We start from the raw sequence: 18,233 nt of genomic DNA on the forward strand, positions 1-18,233 counted from the left end.
TACCTAAGTCATTGCTTTGGACATAGGGGTAGTTATCAGAGATTTACTAACTGCATTCAAAAGAGATCTAGTCTAATTCCTGCTCAAACCAACAAGAGCAGCTTTTTCATTGAATTTTCACTGCAACACCTACCAATGAAAAACTGCTGAGACTTGGTCCATATATGTGGGTAGATCTGTCACGAGAGCTATATTCCTTGCAATGCAGCAGTGGTCTCCAGGAGCTGTTCTTTTGAGTTTGGCAAGCCTATGCCCTATATGGGCTCACCTCTCTCCACATCCCCCATTTCAATTCCTCTCCCTTCATTTGTGCTGTGACCAGAGCCACCAGACCTGCCCCTGGCTCACATAGAATGAGACAAAAGGTTAGGACCAGCATTGGTTTGGGGATGACCATCAAGATTAACCAGAACATATTTTTATTTTATTTTTTTTGATTGATTTTAGAGAGAGAGGAAGGGGGAGAGAAAGAGAGACAGAAACATCAATCTGTTCCCATATGTGCGCTGACTAGGGATCAAATCTCCAACATTGGCATATAGGGTGATGCTCTAACAAATTAAGCTAGTTGGCCAGGACAAACACATTTTTATTATTCATTATTTGAAATTATCATTGAAATGAAACCACTAATTTTTAGAGACAACATAGATCCCTCTAAAGACAAATATCCTCAGAACCCTAGGAGTCCGAGAGACCTGTGGTAGGATATTACAAGTTCATATGAGGGACACTATAAAAAACAGCTGGAAGCAACCCAGCCTTGTGTGACGAGGATGTGACTGAAGACATCATTCCAAACACTGTATCATATTTGAAAATAATTCCTTTCTGCTCTTAGAGTTAAAAATTGTTATGCTTCCCTTAAGTTTTTTTGTGTTTTTTTATGTTCTGGACATGTGATGTTTTGTGTTTGTGCTTTTCCTGCATAGCTCTTAACATAATTTTATAATTATATATTCATTGGAGAGACTGCTTCATGAATATGTTTCTTGTATTTGCCTATAAGTGCCATCAGGACAGAGACCGTGTCTGTGTCTCACAAAACATGGCACATAGTAGGTCTTCAGTGAAAGTTGAATGAACGAGTGAATGAGTCAACAAATATAACTGGTCAATTTCTGTTTTTGCATGAGTTACTAGAAAGTTGAGAGCTGGATCCCTCCCCCCATCAAAGGTATTGAAGATATTATACTTGTATTTTTGTATTAGTCTCATTCTTAATACCATTTACATCTCTATCTTTAGGTTCCTTTATTTCTTTCCCATCTACTTCTTAGTTGGTCTGCCTTGCTATATTTTATGAATTCCTGTAAACTGTCTTAAATCCCTTGTGGAACAAGGTAGATAATAAAAAATTTTATCAAAACCTATATATACATATAAATCTTAACTCTCTGCCAAAAAATCACCTGTAAACTCTTAAGAACAGCTGAGGTTTGCTAATTCCAGCATTATACTAATATTTAAAGCAAATTCAGCCCAAGCCTAGAAACTACATGTGGTGTGTCATTTCAGGCAGCACTGTGTAGTGTGTATGTGACAAGTACATTTTTTAACAGGGCTAAGCAATTTGGTGAACAAGAAAAAACATAGAGCTTGCTACAGAAATGTTATGGGTTTGGGATCAAAAGATGATTTATTGTTAGTGGTACTCCAAAATGGGTTTTTTTATCATTTCTTTTATATATTTTTAATTTATTGTGTTTACATGGATTCAAGTGTACCACTGAATATAACTCCCTCACCCCCCACCCATGTCTCTTTTTATACCCCCTTTGCCCCCCTCCACCGCCCTCCCCTCTTCCCTCTAGGATTTCCTGTCCTGTTACAGGTATCTGTATCTCTGTGTTATGTATATATGGTTTCACTAATCCCTTCACCTTCTCTGGTCCCATTTCCTCATCCCCCTTCCCTCTGACTGCTGTCCCTCTGGATCAGAATAAAGGCAGTGGTGCTCCAAAATGTATTGACAGCATATTAAGACTGAAAAATTTGCTTTCACTGTGCCCTATTGGGGTTGGGGCTTTTGGCAAGATCCTGGTTCATAGGCATTGAGAAATGTTTGATCACGCTGCAGAATGAAGGTACATTATAAAGTGAACATATTAAATGGTCTGACCACCTTTTAAAAACTAACATTTATTATTCATATGCTAGTGAGTGGATGGCTTGCAAGTCTGAAACTTTATTTAAAGCACTTTCACTTCATATGTTGACCAACTATTTTTCTTTTAAAATGATTAAAACATCATTTTCTAATCCCATTCATAAGGCCACCCCTCACTGCCCAAGTTCAACATCTCATGCAGCCCATCTGGACCCTCACACAGAGGTGAAAGAACAGGAGTCCGTCCTCTCCAGTCATTTGCTCCCCTCCTTTGAAGTTATTCACAAAACACAAAATGTCCATTTCAGAAACTGAGATTTGGTTTGTTTTTTTTTTAAAGGCCCATTTGAGTCAGTTGAATTTTGGATGACAAACTGCAAAAGGAGGGAAGAGTGGGTGTAAAGAAACAGACCAGTAATAATCATGTGTCACAGAATAATGACAATTTTTAACAGAATTTGATAGGGTGTGGGCTGGAGCTTTTTTCTTTCCCCCCTCCTTTTTTGGAGGAGAGAGGCAGGGGTGGAGATTGGAGAAGAAAAGAAAGGGGGAGTCAAGGCAAGACAATAGGCTAGATGGAGCGCCTGACCAGCATCCTAAAGCAGTCTGCCCCTCCCACCCTTCCCCCAACACCAGGTAGGCTGTGGTCGCGATTTCAAAACAAGCAGACGATGGCCTCCACCCGGGGTGCAGGAGGGGAGGGGAGGCAGGGGAAGAGTGGGTAAGGAAAATGGAAGCTAAGAGATGAATGGGTTGGCAAGACCTCCTTGGGGACAGAAGCCTTTTCCACTCCAAAGTGATGGAGTAGCACAAAAATCCCAGCCTACCCGGACCTGCTCACTTGCCAGCTTCCCTGCTCCAAATGCAGGTGGCTGCCGACGCCCCACCTGCTCTCTCCGCAGCTGCGGCAGAGCGAGGCGGAGCGAGGCGCCCGGGAGATGGCGAGGCCCGGGGAGCGCGCCCAGCTTCGCCGTGTGCGCCCTGCACGCACGGCTACCGAGGGCGGCGGCTGAGCCGGAAAAGGGGGGGGGAGGGTGGCTCGCAAATCAAGGCTGGCACCCGCCCGCCCAGCGTAGGAGAAAGCCCCACCTGTCAGGCGTTGCGCTCAGGACAAGCAGGTCCTACCGTCCCCTCGCAGAGGCCAGCGCTCCACAGTCCCGCTTTTCAAAATACCTCCCTTGTTACATCATCAACAGAAACCTTTAGGCTTAAAACACAGCCCGGTGACGGGCTGCATCGCAGACGCACTCACCAGCAGACGTTCATGGATCTAGACCGGCCAGGTTCGGCACGGTGAAAGGATGCTGTACGAGTCTCAAATTCCATTAAAATAAACAAAACCAAGGCACGCCCACGGTGCCCATTCCCGAGACGAGCTTACCTTATGCACGGCTTTTTTTCCATCTCTGGGCTTCCAGTGTCGACTGTTGTTGTTTTCTGATTTGTTTAGTTGATTTTTTTTTTTTCCTTTTTGGATCTGCTTGATAAATGCACCCAGCTAATCTGCAGAGCAATGTTTTCTCCCCATCCTGCAGCCCTGCACTTGTCAGAGCTGCCTGGAATCCCACCAGCAATGCAGCTTCTGGCGTCACTGGTGATTACAGACAACAGAGGCTGCCACTCCTTGACAAAAGGCGTTCGTTCCCGCTCGTCCCTTACAGCCCTGCCGTCAGAATTAAATCCATTTCCCGCACGAGGCTGGCAGGAAATGAGAGCTCTCCTGGCGTTGCGCGCTGACAAAAGGGCGCTCGGCGGCGCCCACAGCGCCCCCTCCAGCGGGCAGCTCCCGGGCCGCCCGGGGCCGCGATGCTGCAGTGCCCCCGCCCGCAGTGCCCGCCACCCCGCGCTGCCGCAGTCCCGCCACTCCGGGCCTCTGCCCACGTCTACACCCGCACCACAAACTGCCAGAACTGCCAAGAGCCAGGTTGAGGCTTTTGTTACTAGGAAGGAAATCTGAAACGTGAGCTCCCTTAGAAGAGATCTCCCTGGGATTGGGGGGGGGAGGGGGGGGGAGTCTTACATTCGGAATACTTCTTGTCTGGGAGAGACATCTTGTGTTTAGAAGACACTGTAACTCTATTAGTGATTTTAATAGCATTTGTCTGACCATTTGAATTCCAAGCCAAAATTACCAAATTATACTATTTCTGACTCCATTTTCAAACAGAACATTTTTGTTGTTGTCCTACCCTCTGTGGGGCTATGGGTGCAGCTCCCTCTCATCCTCACTACCTCCGCTTCTCACCCCTGTCTCCTCCCCACCCCAGAGGGAACAGGTGTTTAGTGAGTAGAGAACTGGATGGAGAACCAAAATACTTGGTCACAGTCTCAAACCAACCATTAACTATCTCTGTGACTTTGATGAAGTCACTTAACTTCTCTGAGCCTTAATATCTTCCTCTGTAAAATGACAGCACTGTAAGGCGCCTCCCATATCTAATACTTGCTGGCAGTGTTTCTCAGAGAACACGGACATCAAGCAGCAGCTTGGGACTTTAGACCCCAAATATCTCCACTAGCTCCCCAAAGCTCCCCTAAATCAACATTCACTTCAAGTGTTTCTAAAAATATGATTTCAGAGCAAGTATAACTTCTAGAAAAGCCCCTGGTCATTGCCCCCCAACAAGATTACGGCCCCTCTGCTCCTTTTAGGTTCTGGGGCACCACAGCCTTGGACACCCCCATAAAAACCAGACCCCATCACAGTGCTGCTGCAGAATCAGAATCTCTGGAAGTGAGCCCAGAAATCGGTATTAGTGACAAGCATCCCTAGGGACTTCTTTGCACGCTAACATTTAAGAAACGCCACTCTGTGCAAGCTACTACTGATGGAAAAAAGAGAGAGGAAATGCCCAGCGCAGCAACTCTACAACTGGCAGGCACCCATTCCAAATGCCAGAATCAATTGTGTCTTTCTACTCTAGCTCCTTCTATCCCTTCACCACCAACACCCCCCATCTCTACAGAGCTTCTCATTCCTTCTCATTTCACCTTTAGAATCACTGAGTCCACAAGCTCTCCCCCATTCTCATGTCAGTACCTGCTAGAATTACAAGCAGCTCAACTACCAGGACCCCAGGTCTGTCTGGCCAGAAACAGATCTGTGTATTATCATTATGGACTGATAATATCTGGAAAGTTGGGAACACCTTCTACAGAGCCCTGAAATCACAGGTATGGTGGACGCTCTTCTGATATAGAACCCAACAAGGGAGTAGAGGGTTTCTGTTTACTCCAGAAACAGGTTTCACCTGACCAGGTGGTGGTGCAGCAGAAAGAGCATCAACCTGGGATGCTGAGGACCCAGGTTTGAAATCCCAAAGATAGCTGGCTTGAGCAAGGGGTCACTGGCTCAGCTGGAACACGCCCCCCCCCCCCAACCAAGGCATGTATGAGAAAGCAATCAATGAACAACTAAGGCGCTGCAACTGCAAGTTGATGCTTCTCTCTTTCTCTAAAAAAAAAAAAAAAAAAAAAAAAAAAAAAAGCAGGTTTCATAAATTCCCTTGGTTATTTCCATCACTCAAAAATTTCTTTTCCTTGTGTATTTTTTAGCTTTCTCAATCAAATAATAGCAAGTTCTTATTGGCTCCTGCCACTGTTCTGAGAGCTTTACATACATTTTATTTATTTAATCTTCACAAGAACTCTGTGAGGGTGATACTATTGTTACCCAGTTTTACAGGTGAAGAGGCTACAGCACTGAGAGGTTTGGTAACTTGCTTAAGGTTGCACAGCTAGCAGGTAACTGAGCCAGGATTCAAACTCAAGTACTATGGCTTCAGAGCTTGTGGACCCTAACCACTACCCTGCACATGGCATCTCTGAGGAGACAAAATACTGACTTTAAAAGGCAAAACTAGCTCAAAGCACTGAAAAAGTTGATACAGCTAATATATTGTTCTGCTTGTCCAGCCATTAGTCTTTTAAAAATCGCTCCAGCTTCTCCCAGATGTGATCTGAAAGTGACATCTGAATATTCTGAGTGCTGGGAAGAGTAGCACCATCCTGTGGCTTTAGGAATTGTTCAAATACCAGATAGGAAACAAGACTTTATTGTCTTAATTTTCATATTAATAGCCTAAATGGAGTTTTAGCTCAAGTTCCTGAAGTTCTCTCTCGTTCAAGTCCAAAGTTACTTTGAAATCCAAGGACAGTAATCATCACTGTAGTTGGCCCACAGGCTGTGCTGTGAAGAGCCTTAGGATTCAGAGTCCTCACTGCAGGAAGTCCGAGGTACCTGGCCCTTAGCTGGGGACCAGAAAGCATAGGAGACTCCATGTCAGATCCAGAAAATCACATTTGGCCAGTGGCCAGTTTAAAATTAGATTTTCTGACTGATTTGCAATAAAATTATTTCTAACCTCTAAATCTCTTGACAAAAATGTTTCTGGTCAGCACTAATTTGTAAAGAGAGCAAATGGCAGTGTAACAGACACCCACAGTTCATGACCTATGTAATTCCCTTCTCTTACATGCTGGCAGGAACTGGGACTTGCTCCTAACTAATAGAATACAGCAAAGGAGATAGGATGTCACTTCTGTGATTTCATTACATAAAATTCCTTACCATGCTCGCTTACTCTCTTGACTGCATTCTTGGGTTGAATGCTTTGAGTAAGCATATATCATGTTAGGAAAACCTAGGTGTCAAGGAACTAAGGGCAACAACTGACCAGATCCTTTCCTGACCAAGCTTTCAGCTGAGACCCCAGTCCAGACCATCACTTTGATTTCTGCCTTGAAAGAGACCTTGAAGCAGAGGACCCAACTAAACCATACTCAGCTCAACTCCTGCCCCATAGAAACTGTGAGGTAATAAATGTATTAAGTTGCTAAATTTGTAGTAATCTGTTACACAGCAGTAGATAATAGAGTGCCTTATCACTCCAGGCCCAGGCATATTGATCACGGCCTTCCCCAGGGTGTGCTGGGCGAGGGGAGGGGGTGCTGGAGGAATCGACACTCCAAGGAAGCAGCTCTCACCCATGACCATCAGGAGTTAGTGGATAAACAGTCTGGGCCCCTCATCCTAGGTGTTGGGAGGACACCTCTGTGGCATGGCGTAGTCTCCCAGCATGCCTCAGCAGGCCCGAGCCCCGCTGCCTGCAGCAGTAACCAGATCAGTCGTGCATCTTCCATAGGCTGCCTTCTTCCCTGCATCCCTTTCCCACTCCCCTGTTAGTGTTTCCTTTCCCCAAGTAGACTACAAACGATGGCCTCATTTTAGGGGACTCCAATTTAAGACAGGAGATGGGGAAACACAGTGCTTTCAAAGCAAGACCAATGATAAATTCTAAGTCTAGATCTCCTGAAGACCGCACTCTCCCAACAAGTGGAAGTTCAGCCAACCCTGGGGTGGAGGCCTGCTAGGGAAAGAGAACAGGAAGTCCAAGGCCTGGGGCTGTGGTCTGTGCCAGTGACTGTGTGGCCTCAGCAAACACTGACCCTGAGGTCTCACTTCCCAGCTGTAAAGCTAAGGCAAAAGTGCTTACCTTCTATTATGAGCTGAATCGAATCCCCTACAATCTCTACGTTGAAGTCTGAACCCCTAGTACCTCAAAATGTGACGTTATTTGGAGGTAGGGTCTTCAGAGATATAATTAATGAGATAATTTAGGAATTTAAAAAATTGGGCCCTAATTCAATAGAATGGGTGTCTTTATATAATAAGAGGAGGAAATGTGGACACCAACCGGCACAAAGGGAAGACCATGTAAAGACACTGGGAGAGATCCTGGCCAGTTGGCCCAGTGGTAGAGCATCACCCTGGCTTGTGGATGTCCCAGGTTCGATTCCTGGTCAGGGCACACAGGAGAAGCACCCATCTGTTTCTCCACCCCTCTCCCTCTCACTTCTCTCACCCTCTCTTCTCCCCTCCTGAAGCCATGGCTCAATTGGAAAGAGTTGGCCTAGGACTCTGAGGATGACATCATGGCCTCCACCTCAGGTACTAAAAAGTGATTCCAGTTGCAATGGAGCGAGGGCCCCAGATGGGCAGAGCATCGCTCCTGCTGGGCTTGCCAGGTGGATCCCAGTAGGGAAGCATGCAGGAGTCTGTTGCTGCCTCCCCTCCTCTCACTCTAATAAATAAATTTAAAATTTAAAAAAAAAAAAAAAAAGACGCTGGGAGAAGACAGCCTTGATCTTTGACTTCCCAGGCTCAGAACTTCAAGAAATAGATTTCTGTTGTTTAAGGCACCCAGGCTTTGGTATTTTTATGGCAGCCCAAGATGATTAATACATCTTTTGTGCCTCTGTTTCCCCATTGGTAAAACAGGGATAATCATGGCTATCTATAGCTGTGAGAAAAGTTGACATAAGTAAAATATGGAGAACAGAGCCCAGCATATATTAAGTGCTGTGTCTTGTTGCAACTGTTATAAAGATGAATGCTGTCTCTGCTCAAGGTGCCTGGGTGTCTAACTTGCACAAAGGTGCCCTATGGCCTTAGCTAGGTATTGAGATAACTCTGAAAATTCTCACTTCCTTGGGCCAAAAGTTACAACTCCACATTCTTATAGCTTTAATTTGTATTCCTCTTAAAGCTTAATTTCTCCAGGAAGGGTAACAGTCACTTATTGCTCAAGTGATGAAAACAAGATGGAATGAAAGATGTTAGGTACATGAACTGAGCAGATGAAGCCAGAACCCCCCAGAGGGGTTGAGAAACAAGAGTGACGGCTGAGGGCCCAGACGTCTATTTCTTCAAAGCATGAAATTAAGAAGGAAGTAGAGTTGAGTGTACTTGTAACAAGCAAGGCTGTTTAAAGGGTAATCGTAAACTTGGAGTTATCACCAAAAAAAAAAATTTTTTTTAAGACTCCAAAACTTCAAAAACTACATTTATTTTTTTTTCTAGAATATAGACCTGGACCAGCTTTTTCACTTTTCATACTTGGGGGAGCCTGAAACATAGAAGAGAATTTATTGTAAATGGCTAAAGGTAAGAACAGACAGTTCACAAAAGAAATATCTAAAAAGTCACTGATTTCATTAGTCAAAGATGTTTGAATTTAAAGACACTATTTTTTACCCACTAAAATCCTATCGTTTTACTTGATCTCATTGTTGGCAAGGATTTGATGAAACCAGCACTCTCACATACCTGACAGTATTATAAATTAGCACCATGCATCAAGTCATAGATTGTACCTACCGTGGACTCAGGAGTTCTACTTCTGGGAAGCTATCCTTCAAAAAGAAAAATACAGAAAGAGAAACACATCTGGTTATTAACCATGTTTATGAGAACAAGATCCTGAAAACAATTTAATATCCAACAATTAGAAAACTGTCCCATTTAATGGGCCATTAAAACTTGCTATAAAGACTATATATTAACCTCTAAACATGCCAATGATAGAATAAGAAAAAACAGAACACACAACGGTATCGACCTCATGCTAATTTCCTAATTTAGTTGTGTAGAAAAAATATTTAGAAGCATTTTAGTATTTCCATAAGTGGTTTCCCTAAGATCATTTTGTATTTTCTCAATTTTCTGAAATCTCAACTTGAAGAAAAAAACCAAATGCATAACTAAAAAATAAAAACACTCAAATCGTGGTCCAGAAGTTTATATAATGGAACCCACATGTATATCACCAAAGATAATAAAATACCAAATGCTTTAATTTAGTATTTTTTATGGGCCCTGGCCGGTTGGCTCAGTGGATGGAGTGTTGGCCCAGCATATGGATGTCCTGAGTTTGATTCCTGGTCAGGGCACATAAGAGAAGGGACCATCTGCTTCTTTCACTCTTCACCCCATAGCCAGTGGCTCAGTTTATTCAAGCATCAACCACAGACAGGGGTTGCTGGGTGGATCCTGATGGGGGCACATTTGGGATGTTGTCTCTCTATCTCCGCTCTTCTCACTTAAACAAAAAAAAAGTTATGTATTTGCTAACCCTCACTCACTCACATTTCCAGGGTGAGTTTTGTTAAAATGAAAGGCAGTTAAAGGATTTTACACTATTACCCACATCCCATTGATTCACTGTATATGGGGCAAGTTACTTAAATTTCTGTTCCTTAGTTTTCTGATATGTAAAATGGATATAATTGTATATCATTGGCTGGTTATAAAAACTAATAGGTTAATAGGGACAATCTGCCAGGAACAGTGCCTGGCACAACATAAGTATCAATAACTTCTTTTCCCTGATCTTGATCAAGCCTTTTCACTATATATGCGATCAAGCTTTCTTTTCTTGAGCTCAAATTTAGCTTTAGACATCTTATGTTTAAAAGTTTTTAAACATTTTAACATATCTAGAATGCTTCAAACTTAAGAGACAAATTCATGTATTGCTGTGTTTACTGAAAGGTTAAAGCAGGGGTCGGGAACCTATGGCTCGTGAGCCAGATGTGGCTCTTTTGGTGGCTGCATCTGGCTTGCAGACAAATCTTTAATAAAAAAAATAATAACATTAAAAATATAAAAGATTCTCATGTATTACAATCCATTCATTTCCTACTGCTCATGTTCATGGTTGCGGGTAGCCAGAGCCAATCACAGCTGTGTCCTCCAGGACAACATCAACTTTTTATTGGATAGTGCGTAAAGTACACAGGTCATTGTGAAGTCAGGAAGTAAATTTCCCTCCTTTTAATCAAGTAGTCAGCTAGCTAATTGCAGAAACCCTTTTGACAAAGATGGCTAAAAGAAAAAAAGATGAGGAGTATCGTACTTTTCAGCAGGAATGGACAGAGGAATTCGCCTTTGTGGAGAGAGCAGGTTCTGCAGTGTATCTAATATGAAATAATAAAATTGCATCGATGAAACGGTCAAATACAAAGCAGCACTTCAACACACACATACTACATTTGCATCAAAATATCCAGCAGGGGACAGCAGGAAGAAAGCATGTCAAGAGCTACTGTGCAGAGTGCAAGCTAGTCAGCAGCAACTCCGTGTTTGGACCCAACAAGGTAAGTGGAATTTGGCTAGCTTTGCTGGTGCTTTAGCAATTGTGAGAAACGGAAAGCCATTCACAGATGGGGAGTATGCCAAAACATTCATGCTTGATGTTGCCAATAAACTTTTTGACAACTTTTCAAATAAAGACAAGATAATCAAATGAATAAAAGACATGCCTCTGTCAGCAAGAACTGTTCATGATCGTACCATCATGATGGCAAATTAAATTGAGGCAACACAAGTGAAGGACATAAATGCAGCACCGTTCTTTTCTCTAGCTTTGGATGAGTAAACAGACGTAAGCCATTTATCCCAGTTCAGCGTGATTGCAAGGTATGCTGTCGGTGACACACTAAGTGAGGAAAGTCTTGCTGTTTTGCCTATGAAAGAGACAACAAGAGGGGAGGTTTTATTCAAGTCTTTCACTGAGTTCACTAAAGAAAAAAATCTACCAATGGATAAACTTATTTCGATGTGTACTGATGGTGCTCCGTACATGGTGAGGAAAAACAGAGGATTCGTAGTGCTTCTTCATGAAATGAAAAGAGACTCATCCTAAGTTTTTACTGCATCCTACATCAAGAAGTGCTTTGTGCTCATATGTGTGGCAAGCAGCTTGGTGAGGTGAGGTGATGTCTCCGGTCATTTGAGTGGCCAACTTTATTGTTGCCTGAGCTTTAAATGATTGCCAGTTTAAAACACTGCTGGATGAAGTTGGGAATAATTATCCTGGTCTGCTTCTGCACAGCAATGTGTGTTGGTTGTCAAGAGGGAAGGTGCTCAGCCATTTCGTGGCTTGTCTGAGCGAAATCCGGACTTTTCTTGAAATGAAAAACGTCAAGTATCCTGAGTTAGCTAACACTGAGTAGCTCCTGAAGTTCTACTATCTCATGGACATGACTGAACATCTGAACCAGCTCAATGTGGAAATGCAAGGCATTGGAAATACAGTCTTATCCCTTCAACAAACAGTGTTTGCATTTGAAAACAAGCTAGAACTCTTCATCTCCGACACTGAAACAGGTCATTTACTACACTTTGAAAAACTGGGAGGGTTTAAAGATGCATGCACAGCAAGTGACCCTGCTCAACATCTTGATCTCCAGCAGCTAGCGGGCTTCACATCTAATCTCCTGCAGTCGTTCAAAGTGCGTTTTGGAGAATTTCGTGAGCGCACTTGTCTTTTTAAGTTAATCACCCATCCACACGAATGTGCAGTGGACAGCGCCGACCTGAGTTACATCCCTGGTGTTTCTGTCAGAGATTTTGAGCTACAAGCTGCTGACCTGAAGGCCTCAGACATATGAGTGAATAAATTCAAGTCACTGAATGAAGATTTGGAAAGACTTGCACTACAGCAAGCAGAGTTGGCGAGCAAACACAAGTGAGGAGAAATGAAAAAACTTCAACCCATGGACCAGCTGATTGTCAAAACTTAGAACGTGCTTCCCAGTCACATACCACACACCGCAGTGTGAGTACTGCTGTACTGACAATGTTTGGCTCTATATATGCATGTGAGCAGTCTTTTTCATGTCTAAAGAACGTTAAAACCAACCTACAATCATGTTTAACAGATGGAAGTCTCAACACCTGCATGAAGCTTAACCTCACCACATATCAACCTGACTACAAAGCCATCAGCAAAACCATGCAGCACCAGAAGTTGCATTAATGGTAAGAAGTACTTTATTCATCATTGGTTAGCAACAGCATAACAACGTTATTAAAAAGAATTCAGAGACTTATTGTACTTTAAAAGTGTTGGTCTTACATAAAATGCACACATTTACTTGTATTTAGTGTTAAACATATTGTATTGCTCTCACGAAATTACATTTTAAAACATGTGGCGTTCATGGCTCTCTCAGCCAAAACAGTTCCCGACCCCTAGGTTAAAGGATAATTTCATCTTATCAGCCTATAGTCTAGTATATTATAGATCATTGCCTTAGTTTGTTTTTATCGTAAGAGTTACCTGGAAAATTCCTCCTCACTTAAGAAGCAAAGAGCCCCCAGATGTATTCTTAACCTTGAACTAATTCTGTATTTACTCAAAGAAGATGGACCTTTATGGGACAAGATAAAGTTTTCCCACCACCTGAGTCATAACTGTCTTACTGGGTTCTCAAGAACAAGTGGAGTACATTATAGAAAGTGTAGTTACATTTCTTCCCACCTAAATTGTGCTCATAAATGTCAGTTCATCCTTAGGGTGTGAAAGTCCAGTCAGGACCCAGAGATCAGAGCCCAGCATTGTGGACACAATCTCGCCATCTCATGTCTGGAGGAAGAGCCATTCAGATCATCTTTCAGCAAACTGAGCTCCTTTATAATGGGCTAGGCTTTGGCCACCAAGCCCCATGTAATCCGTCTCTTCCCTTGGGGATCAGTCCAAATTACATGATGCAGGGGAACTTGGTTCCTCTCATCTTGGAGCCCCCCTCCCCGTGAGGCAGGTGCCCCAACTCGTCTTCTACAACAGAATTGTTGGAAGGACACATTCCTGGAAGGAAAAATCTTCCAAAAGGAAGAGAGTGATTAAAGAGGATCAGAAGAGTTCCTAAAAATAATTGAGTTGTATTTAAATCCCTTTGCCCTTCCACTAGAAGATCTACCCTTAATACTGTATCTTTGGAATCCATTTCATCCCTGATCTTTCTGGACAACCCCAGGTTAGGATGAAAGGAAAAGTGGAGGGTGGAAGGTGGAGGGTGGAGGTTGGAAAGACACACTAACCTCCCTCAGGGGCTAGCATGAGTGGTGGACCTCACATTAGGTTTTTCCATGAACCCAAAGAGCTGTCTGCCCAAGGAAGGTCAGCAGCACATCAGTAAAGTCCTGCCCCACCCTTGAGGGCACCTTCTATCCAATTCTTGCCATTCTCCTCTATATGCATATGGAGCCTTTTCTAAAACTCAAACATAAGTTCTTCAAGAAGTCCACTAGAATAGATGAGGACTTACTTCAGTTAATGTAACCATCAGGTCCATTATATGTCAGAGAAATAGAAATTATTGGCATTCTCAAATTATGCTCAGTGACAGAGGTAGGAGCACAAACCAGGTAGAGAGCTTGCCAAACACACCAAACTTCACACATGTACACACAACACATGAAAACCCACTTCCATGATTGATTTGACCTTCTGTCCTCCCAGGAAAATTAAAGTTACAACAAAAGAACTCCCCCTCTCCTGTTTTCACAGAGAAATAGAAATCTGTCTTTCCTTGAACATTTTTTAAATGACAATCTAGTTTTAATTTTTATTTATTTATTCATTTTGAGGGGGAGAGGGAGAGAGAGGGGGAAAGGAAAACAGAGAGAGAGAAAGGGGGGAGGAGCAGGAAGCATCCACTCCCATATGTACCTTGACCCATCAAGCCAGGGGTTTCAAACTGGTGACCTCAGGGTTCCAGGTCCACGCTTTATCCACTGCTCCACCATAGGTCAGGCCTTGGGTTTTTTTTTGTGTGTGGGTTTTTTTTAATCTTAATCAGATTTGGCCTTAAGAGTTTTCCTTGGGGGCTAATTGGATCCCTTCCTGAGTAGCTGCAGCCTGGGGAATCCTCCATCAGAGGTGGCATCACTCCAGAGTGAATGGGTCCTGCCCTGCATGTCCCAGACCTCACCCTTCTAAAGTTCCAGAGAGGACAACGAGCATCCATGTCATCACAGTTACAAAGCATAAACCCTCAGTTTAGAAGTCACCATAATGTCTCAGAGCCAAATGCAATCACAGGAACATTCCCTCTGAGCCTCAGTGCCCTTGGTCTGGGGCTGCAAAGTTAAATGCCTAAACTGGTGAGGTAATAAGGGTGGTGGGACTGGCAAACCAGAGAACGCCCACCCTATCATAAAAAGGGAAGTTCAAGTTTTAAAAATACTGTGCTGGCTAAACCTATCAGAATGTGGCCCCTAAGTGACCAGTGAACACTAAGGCAGACCAAAGTGCTCCCCAAGGACAAGCCTAGACCCACCACTACTGTGGAAGTTTTGCTAAAACACATTACCATTACCTGGGAGAAATGTGAGAGGGAAGACAGAGATAGATGGTTCCGGGCTTTCCTTGGGTGCTTATAAATTCATCCCACCTAGCCAGACCATCTCATTTCAGAGTTTAAAATGCCATTAGATTAATTTCACAGAGATTACCACAACCTGCAGAGGAGTGACTAGAAATCTACCACCCATAAAGACTCCTTCTCTCAGAAACTCTTTCCAAGGAACGCTGCCAGGACAAGCCAAAATTCAGGAGTGTATGGTGGCGACACTCGCTGGCCTCGTAATAGACAGTATGTCCATCTGTGTATCTCTTTCCAGAGCCCCTCTAATCCAGCACAATTGGCACCTCACTCCAACACTGAGAGTGGTCTTTGCTCAGAGACACAGCCTCCACAGGATCACAGGATATTCGGAACAGAATTCAGAGTTGTGTGTGATGTGAAATGCCCAAGCCATAGCCACGGGTGACAAATAGAAGTAAACAATGGTGGGTTATTGAACATCTTGCCACCCACCAATGCCCAATCCCAAAAGAGCAAAATCTTATGCCTAAAGTCCAATTCTAAATGAGCCTCGCCTGGACCTTGGCATTAATCTCTATCCCCACCAAAACCAGAGGCTGTGGCTTCCCATGGGCCACCGCCCTCTCCATCCACACACATTCTCGCTGATTCAGTCCACAAGTGAACCTACTCCCGCTGAGAAGTTAATCTCCATCCCCGTCATCAGCAGATTCTCGTGGACTGCGTTTGGGATTTAGCCACTCAGGAATGTTGCTGACTCTACACAGCCCATTTTTGACCCCAATCCCAGATCCCCAAATATGACCATCTCTGCCAGTGCCAGGATCGCACCCTTCAGGTCCTCTGCAAGGGCCAGAAGAAGGGGTAAATGGAGCATCAGGTTGGCAATTGACTCTCAAATGGGTCAGGAAAAAAGTTCTTTGTACTGCACTGGCAACCTTTCTACAAGTGGATTATTGTTTCAGAATAAATGTTTTTATTTTAAAAAATGATTTGAATATCAAAAAATAAGAAACCCTTGGCACAACTGGTGAAATCGTATAATACCTCTGCAAAAATAAAAAATAAATAAAAATTACACTCTTCACATTCAGGCCTTCCAAGGCACACTTGACAGAAATTACATGCATATATTTTTTAAAATCTCAAATGTATTGATTAATTCTTTGTTCTAAGAACTAACACACTCTTCCAATTAACAACTTAAACTTGGTTAGCTAAAAGACTAAAAGTTAAGTGTCCCATTCCCTTTTTAAAAGGAATTTCCAATCAACTTTTGTTTCCCTACTAGAAAATGTTAATCCCCACTTTTAATCAATTTACTACAAATGATCTATTTCCAGGATCACCTATCCCTGGAGAATATAGGTCTCCAATGGATCCTTGCTACTGGTGTTGCCAGTGCAGGCTTGCTCCGCTGACTGGCAGAAACGAACAGCTGGTAGCTCCCCTCTAGGAATGACATGGTGATGCCTACCTGATAAGGATTAGTGGGGATTAAACACACACGGTGAGATTCTTGCCTTAATACCTAGTACATATTTAAAACTTACATTTGTAACAACATTACTGTTATTGACTTAGATAGCCAAGTTCAAGTTTCAGTTCAGGTTGTATCTGCACTCTTTTCTTTTGTCCTCAGTCATATCCTATCATCTCCTGTAGTAGCAACGGGAATTCTGTCTCCTAAGGGCTGACTGGCAAGGCAAGGTTTATGACTCAAATGGCCCAGAATTTGCAGATCTAGATGGATCATGTGCACAAATGGAATCCTTAGAAAAGAGTAATCAAATCAGAAATGGTAACCAAGGCCAGCCAGTCAGCAGGAAGCCTGTGAGACCTCCAACCAGAGCCAAGTGAGAAAATGCAAACACTTGCTACAGAGCCAGAGTGCCTGTGGTTCACTGTTGATTGATCACCAATCAATACTGATTGCTCACGGTGAGTCAAGCAGACTTAATAATGTATGTCCGATTGAACACTGACATGACAATACTGTTCTAGATGCTTCACTGACAGGATGTCATCCGAACCTCACAGTTATCTTATGTACAGGGTAAGTAAAATGACCATTCCCATTCTGCAGACAAGGAAGCTAAGCACTGGAGAGATTCAGATTAAGTAGCTCACCCAAGGTCACACAGCTAGCCAGTGGTAGAACCTGGGTTTGAACCTCAGCATTCTATCTCCAAAGCCTGCACTCAGCTGCTATTCAAAACTGCCCCCCCGGCCCTGGCCAGTTGGCTCAGTGGTAGAGCGTCGGCCTAGCGTGCGGAGGACCCGGGTTCGATTCCGGCCAGGGCACACAGGAGAAGCGCCCATTTGCTTCTCCACCCCTCCGCCGCACTTTCCTCTCTGTCTCTCTCCTCCCCTCCCGCAGCCGAGGCTCCATTGGAGCAAAGATGGCCCGGGCGCTGGGGATGGCTCTGTGGCCTCTGCCTCAGGCGCTAGAGTGGCTCTGGTAGCAACATGGCGACGCCCAGGATGGGCAGAGCATCGCCCCCTGGTGGGCAGAGCGTCGCCCCTGGTGGGCGTGCCAGGTGGATCCCGGTCGGGCGCATGCGGGAGTCTGTCTGACTGTCTCTCCCTGTTTCCAGCTTCAGAAAAATGGAAGAAAAAAAAAAAAAGAAAAAAAGATTTAAAAAAAAAAAAACTGCCCCCCCACCAACCATCATTTGTGACTCCACAGCCCCCACTGTCCCTTACATTAGACTAAGCAACTTGCTTATTACAGCTCCTTGAGTTCCAGATTCTGACAAGCGTTTATTTCAATAGCAATCATGTTGTAGGGTGGAGAAAGGAGTCTCGTTTGTGTAACACTGAGATACAGCAAGGGCCAAAAGTTCACTTTCTAGACTTGGGGGAGCAGGCTGCTACTTCGAGTGGCTTCATTGTCTTGGCAGAGAAATAAGAACTGTTACAATAAACTCCTTTGTTATTATATGGTCTACCGGAAAGTTCTGTCTGTTTTTGGAATAAAACAAAATACAAATTTTCTTACCATCAATAAACTTTATTAAATAATATAATTGCCATTATTATAAATGATTTCTTGCAAGCATGAGGACAATTTCTATATCCCATTTTTGAAAAATGTTTTATCTTTTGATGTGAAAAATTTAACCAGTGCTTGTTTGATATCTTCTTCATTTTTGAATTTTTTGCCCTT

At 43.5% G+C, this 18,233-nt stretch overlaps 2 protein-coding genes across 2 annotated transcripts in view; both read right to left on the minus strand.

Moving 5' to 3' along the window:
• ADD2 (adducin 2) overlaps positions 1-3,860 on the minus strand; it is a 117,023-nt gene extending 113,163 nt beyond the window's left edge. The window contains exon 1 of the mRNA XM_066267341.1: positions 3,492-3,860. The gene's annotated coding sequence lies outside the window, so the exon portion shown is untranslated. The remainder of the gene's footprint in view (positions 1-3,491) is intronic.
• The window catches only part of FIGLA (folliculogenesis specific bHLH transcription factor), a 32,721-nt gene that overhangs the window by 1,728 nt on the left and 12,760 nt on the right, over positions 1-18,233 (minus strand). Inside the window, exons 4-5 of the mRNA XM_066266473.1 lie at positions 3,849-3,993; positions 2,998-3,119 (exon numbers count right to left, since the gene is read on the minus strand). Coding sequence (XP_066122570.1) covers positions 2,998-3,119; positions 3,849-3,993 — 267 coding nt within the window. The remainder of the gene's footprint in view (positions 1-2,997; positions 3,120-3,848; positions 3,994-18,233) is intronic.

This window comes from Saccopteryx bilineata, chromosome 3 (assembly GCF_036850765.1).
Source record: "Saccopteryx bilineata isolate mSacBil1 chromosome 3, mSacBil1_pri_phased_curated, whole genome shotgun sequence".
Classification (NCBI taxonomy): Eukaryota; Metazoa; Chordata; class Mammalia; order Chiroptera; family Emballonuridae; genus Saccopteryx; species Saccopteryx bilineata.